Here is a 6876-nt window from a genome sequence, read left to right on the forward strand (position 1 = left end):
TTTAATCCATTAACACAGCAGCAATGGAAGAATCCAATGAATATGACAGAATACACTCTGACATTTGGATATGTGGGCATGATATATTTCTGCTTAAAGCAATACAATCACATAACGTTAAGCTAACAGCCACGATATTTGGTATGTCATGTCTATGAAACCTCTGTTCCGTTTCCCACAAGCAGTCAAGTGTGCCAAGATCCATACTAATGAACTTGGCCAGCTGTGGAGTATGCAAGTGAATAGCAACAAAACAATAACACCGCAATGATTCTTCCTTCTTGTATTCTCCTAAATGATTGCAAAATATCATGCTGTTAGCATTGAGCAGACGGCAGAGTGAGAAAAAAAATAATACAATCTATCTTAAGAACAAAATAAAACAGACAGAGAAAAACGAAGGAGAGAAAAAAAGGAGGAGAGAAAAGGGGGAGAGCAACAAGCCCACACCCAGGATGGGTGATGGAGCAGTGACGTTAGCCAGATTGTGAAGGCAGCATCATCAGTGCCTTGGAGACGAGCAGCAAATTGACGCAGCTCCTTGTCCAATCCTCCCCTGAAATGGCTTTCTTTAAACAGCCAATGAATGTTAAATCGTGTGTCCAGTTACACATTCTGCTCCAATAACTGAAAGGCAGGCAAAGACAATGTCCCTTTGCTTCCCTCATCACTCCCTCTACAGTGATATTTTGTGAAGAGACACACTACACATGCTAATGGTAAAGCCTTCATGCACAATAGAACGTCACAGGGCAAATCTATGAGCGGCACAAATTATAATCACATCTGTGCCCCTCCCCTAACCTTTACAAACAAGAATCTCCCAGGGATGTGACACACCACACATTGGACTACCAGAATTCCATTGTGCATTGCCTTTTATATTTAGACTGCCTCCAAAAGCAACACAAACATATGACAATTACTTCACATAATAAGTACATCAAATAACAGACACAATATCCTTAAGAAGACCAAGGAGGCAAATTAAAACAAATCTGTATACTAATCAATGAAACAGTGACTGAAAGCAGATTATACAAACTCAGTATACACCTTTCCTAAACTATATAAAAGGTAAAGAAAATGAACGGTGGGGGAGGGTCATAGAAAAAAAAAAAACAGGTAAATTACAAGGAAAAGGTTGTATCTCCACACTCCATGCAAACACACATTAGGGTTAAAGAGAATGTGCCCTTGGGTTGACTGTCTGTACTCTTTACACGTTCAAGTCTGCAAAATGACACCGGAAACCTTACAATCGGATTTATTTTTGACTTTTACAGAAAAGGGAAACTGGTGCAAGAAAAAAAAAAGCTCAACAGGAGGTTGACTTTTTTTTTAAAGCAGACCAATTTGACCATTAAGGGCCCATTCACACTAGCCTGGCAGCATTTAAGTGGGCTAGTGTGTTGTGGCAGCTCCAGCAGTGTGTGTTGTGTCACACACTGCCAAAGCTGTCGCAATTTACATGTTTTTTCCTTTTTTTTTAAACTTTATTAGTAGTCTACAATGTGTACAATCCATTCAGGTCCCTGCACTACAACATGGTACAGGAAACTGCAGTGGCATCCAGCCCGCTGCACAACTGCATTTTTCCACAGGGCACATAGAAAACAATTGTTTTCTATGTCCTAGCAGTGACCTTCATTGATCTCGTGTGATAAAATGCAGATTACCAAGGTATGTGTGAACAGGCCCTTAGTAAAATATATTGCACAATTGGAGAAAAATAAAAAGGATTGCACTGGAGTTTTTCAGACGCAGGTGATTTTTTTTTAAATTACCAAAAAAAGTTTTTTTAAAAGTTATATAAAACAACAACAAATTTAAACAACAACTACTAAACCAAAATACCAACATCATTCAAATTTCATCAACTGCTGAAATCCATCACAATGCTCGTGTAAACTATCTAGATCAGTGGTATAGACATAGCAGGGCTCAAAATTTCAAGTCCTGAGCTACTAGCCAGGCCTTAAGAGCTACTAATAGGGAATTCAAGTGCATTCACAGATTGGAGGGGGGTGCCACTATGATGAATGGGGGTGGAGAGCTCACAAAGAACTCAGTTGTATTGTACACAGAGGCAGACATTTCCATAAAGATATGAAGAGGCAAGCTAACAAATTGTTTTTAAAAAAAATACCTTCGCAAAGGTGGAAATGGGCTTTAAAGGAGAACTATGGGGTTAGGGCTTTTCCCCATAGTTCTCCTTAGGGTAACGGGAGAACACAAACTAATTTGTCAGCCATTTTTTTATTTCATTTTCACTTCCTGCCAGTAACACACTAACTGTCCTAGAGGGCTCATTCACGATCGTACATAATCGCGGGTGATCCCGCAATCGTAAGGTGTATGGGCAGCATGTGACCGCATTTACTGTACGCTCACATGATTTTCGGATTACGAGCACGCTAAAAAACACTATTGTACGATTTTCGGCGGGTAGGTAGCGTGATTGTAAGACGAAAGCCGCACGGCCCGGCACCGCACACTGCCTGCTCACCATTGCAATAATCTGTAGGCCCTCCCCTCAGCGGAGAGGGCTTGCGATGATCGCAAGTACGATCTGCCTGTCCAAGATGGGCAGGTCGCACAAACTTTTAATCATCTTACAACCATCGCACAACGAAAGTCGTGCAATGGTTGTAAGGTGTATAGGCACCTTAACGCTGTGTCAGGTATTTACTTCTGCAGAACTCTAACATTCCACACCAAAACAATAGTCCTAAGAGGATTTTTAGCACAGGTGCATTACTAAATGATAATGCTAAATGCTCATCAAACTTTTTCTTTTGTTTCCCCATCAGTAACATGTCAAAACAACTGACACCTTACATTCATCTGTCTCTATTGTTAAGGGCTCATTCACACCAGCAGCTTAGGGCTGTATTAGGATGTATTGGCCAATGCAGTTCCTTATGTCCTATGGGTTCAGTCCACACCTTAAAGAAAATCTGCTGACAGAAAATAGCACATGGTGCATTAGTGCACAGCGTGTTCTGAGGTGCCGTATGCTCTCACATCAAGCTGCAGCACATAACAGTAACAAAGAATAAAAAAAGCAAACACTGCAAAGCATGTTAACATGTCATGCACACAATAAGGCACATGCTGTGGTGTTAACAAGCCCTCAATGGTACAGCCATATATGCTTGAGTGTATACAGTCTTGGTCTGACAGCAGTAGAGGCACTGGCTTGAAAGGCTAGTGAAGCGAGGACAGTATTACACTACTTAAAACTTTTCCATTAAACAATACTGTAATCCAAAGTCTTACTCATGCAAGAATGTAATATGTCTATTATATGACCTTGGAATAATAGCGCTTTTCGCCATGAAGATATTCATTTAATGAATCCATTTTCATAAATATGGAACAGCTGCCAACAACGCCCACAAATTATAAAATTGCTAAAACTTGAAGCCACATTTCCAAGCAGCTATTGAATGATGATTTTGATATTACCAATATCAAACTTCAAAACATACAGTTAAAACTGAAGTAAATTACCTTATTTTACCTCCTAATTTGCCCCCAAGTCCACATTGTAGGGACCTCAAGGCAGAGCCCCAGGTATCTTTAAAACTAGAATGCTCAAGAATGCAATAACCGGCCACAATATTTGTGTTCAACATTTGTCCCAACTCCTTGCACACATCAAATTTTCCTTTTTCCGTGTAGTCCAACAGGAAGGCGCAAGAGCAAGTTGATGCGAGTTAGTGTATATAAAGCCAAAAACAAAAATGTAATATCTTGCAGCTTACCATGTGGTGGGCTGCATTACTTTTTCAGGATTTTAGTTCTTTATTTTCACCTGATAACCTTGCAGGTAACACACTTCCTGCCCTTGGGTGGTAATTCTCACTCCTCCACTGTATCTATGTAGGGAGCCATGGTTGCCATCCTTATCAACATTACATAAAGGATGGGGAGATTAGTAGTTTATAGGAGGGAAAGAACATTGTTTTATGCTTCGAGTCCAGCTCACAGGAAATGACAAGGACACTGCATGTTCTTGATATTCTAGGTACTTCTGGTACAGAAAAAACATATAAACAGCGCTCTCGGATGGGCAACAAATTAGCTTAGAGGCGTGTGTGCAGCCCTGGAAAACAGGAGGAGAACCTGTGGATTGTAAATATTCAAAAAACCAAGAAAGGGCGCAGAAAACACTGGCTAGTTAACAAAGTAGTGATGAAAAACTGAAGGTGGTGGCACTTACGTGTGAATGCCAGGATCTGGAGATGGACGGCCGGTATGGAGGATCGGGGCACTCGTGGTGTGGTGTCCGACTGTGATCGATGTATTGATCCAAGAGGTATATCCACGGAAGAGTGTAGATGAGAAGAGGGGACTTTGTCTGGAGTGCCGTGAGGGGTCTGTGCGGTGTGGGAGAGAGGCAGGGGGATCGCTGTGGTATCGGCAATAGGCAGCGGGCAATGGACGGGGCTGTAACAGCCGCAGCTGTGTGTGTCTCAGCGAGCGGTAACTGTCAGATCTGCTGGGGACCATGTGCAGAAGCAGCTGGCAGAAGCCGCAAGTCGAATCCAATGACGTGTTGGAGAGGGATCATTCAGACAGGAACCGGGGGTTGGATAGGGCTGTGGCAGCCGTGGCCGCGTGTGTCAACGAGGTACTTCTGGTAAGCTACAATGAATTAAAATTTTGTTCTTGAATTTAGTTATCCTATAAATGTCAGCCACAGAAGTCGTGATCAGTATTGTCTTAAAAAACTAAATCTTGAGGAACCTGCCCAATGGATCCTGGACTTCATTACAAAATCAGATGAGCCGCTGGTTTACTTTAATGTTATTTTAACATTTTTTTTGTTTAAATATTAAACATTTTGTTCCCCCCTAAACATGTAATTATGAATTCATGACAATAAAATGTAAGACTTCTTTGTGCTGCTGCCTACACAAACCACTGATGCAAGCCCACGTCTTCAGAAAGTAAGGCGCACATTGTGTGAAACTGCTGACTAGAAAAGCATATAATACATATATCATTAAAGCAGTTGCACATTTTAATGAAATGCCAGCTTAACCTTAAATCAACTATAGTTGCTCAAATAAGCTGTTAGTCTAGGATGCAGCCTTTAACCTTTAAACATTTCATTATTTTTTTAAAGGGTCAGTATTACACAAAATAATTTTTCAGTCTTTAAAAGCTCTTGGACATGCCATTTAAAAAAAAAAAATTTTAGCAATTACAAGCATGTCCTTCTCTCCAAGTAAGATCTTTTATTTATTTTCTAAAGAAAAAGTGGGAACATACCTGTTGTAACAATGGGAACGAGAATCTTAGATGAACATGACAAACATTATTCATGATCCACTTTGTAGGTTTTGTATGCGTATTTCATGCCCAAAAATGTTGTTGTTTGTCCATGACATGTTTGCTACTTTACAAAGCTGGAAGTTATATAGTATCTTTATGCCGGCTGTAATAAACAAGAACTAGTCTCTATAGCAACACACTACAAAAGTGAGTGAATAAAGATCATGCAAATACCTACTTTACAGCTGTTTTATATCAGGTTATGGCCCGCTGCTTGCCATAGAACTGCCCCTGCGATGAGAAGGCCATGCATACAAGGCTTTCTTATTGCAAGCTGCAATGAAAAAAGCCGATGTATGCAGAGTGGTACTCAGGCACCGTCAGCAGAAAGATCTCCTTCCTGTGCTGGGTTTCATAAAGTTGGACTAAGGAAACCATACCTATGGGAGCTTTGTCAAGAGATATCTAATGGGGGGAAAAAAAGTGTGGAAGCTAGTTGTGCCACTTATTCTGAATGAAGCAATAGGTACTTGCCCAAAGAATGTTAATTTGTTCCAGCTAAAAAACAGGTATTTTAGTGGAGTTCCTGTTGCAGGGAAGTGGCTAAATCTTTAGAGCACCAGAGAAAAATCAGCGGGGGAGTTGTTTGTTCCCAGTATAGTGGAATAAGTATGCCCTTCATTATAAATGGTTAGAGTGAAGGCGAAATGCCGCTGGCTTCACCAACAGATCTTACTGATGATCAATTTTATCTTTAAACAGAAGGGTTGTAGAAAAGGCAACCCCAAAATATGTTGGAGTGTACCTTGTTGCATATCCAATACATTGAAGAAGTTTGTAGGAAGAGTTTATGATAAGTAGGGACCCTATTAGAGCTGCAGATAACGATTATTTTCAAAATCGATTAGTTAGCCGATTATTAAGTTCAATTATTGTCATCCTCCCCACACCTGCTCCTCCTTACTTCTTCTCCCCGCGTCCCTGTGCCGATCGTGGATGTGGGCGGGCGGTGAGAGTAAGGTGGGGAGGAGGTGCGGCGTGTGGATTCGGGTGGGCGGGTCTGGCAGCTGCGAGCGTGAGGTGGAGAGGAGGTGTGGCGCGCAGCTTGGGTGGGGCCGTGAACAGGGCCAACTAATCAGAGACCGATTAATCGATGATTGAAAAAGTTGACAACTTTTTCAATAATCGATTATGTCGATTAGCTGTTGCAGCCCTAGACCCTATGACATCTGGTCAGGAGTTTGAAGCTAGATTCTTGGATGTTGCAAGCTATAGAGGCTTTATGTGCAAAATAGATCTTTTGTCTCTGGGTCTAGGAGAAAGCATCATCCCAATTCAGTTTCCCACTTCTGAATGTAGAAGGGAGAGAAATCAGGTTCTGCAGTTGCAAGTAGGGAGTTATAAAAGGTAAAGTGTGTTTCTGAGGGAGTTTATCCCAATACACAGGTGTGTTTTGTGCCTTGATGGCGATTGGGGTGCGTTTGGAAAAGAGAGCGGTAGAGCTGTTATGAACTTTCAAATGTTAAGTTCAGGATTTAACACATTTTAAATTTGTTTGATGTGGTCCTGTGAGAAAAAATGCTTCATTCT

General features: G+C 41.2%; 1 protein-coding gene across 2 annotated transcripts in view; it reads right to left on the bottom strand.

The window, feature by feature from the left end:
• LOC108794528 (tankyrase-1) overlaps positions 1 to 6876 on the bottom strand; it is a 191530-nt gene that overhangs the window by 99002 nt on the left and 85652 nt on the right. For both annotated transcript variants that reach the window (XM_018565583.1, XM_018565582.1), the window contains exon 4: positions 264 to 291. In XM_018565583.1, the coding sequence (XP_018421085.1) occupies positions 264 to 291 (28 nt within the window). The remainder of the gene's footprint in view (positions 1 to 263; positions 292 to 6876) is intronic.

This window comes from Nanorana parkeri, unplaced genomic scaffold, assembly GCF_000935625.1.
Source record: "Nanorana parkeri isolate BGI_ZX_2015 unplaced genomic scaffold, ASM93562v1 scaffold863, whole genome shotgun sequence".
Lineage (NCBI taxonomy): Eukaryota > Metazoa > Chordata > Amphibia > Anura > Dicroglossidae > Nanorana > Nanorana parkeri.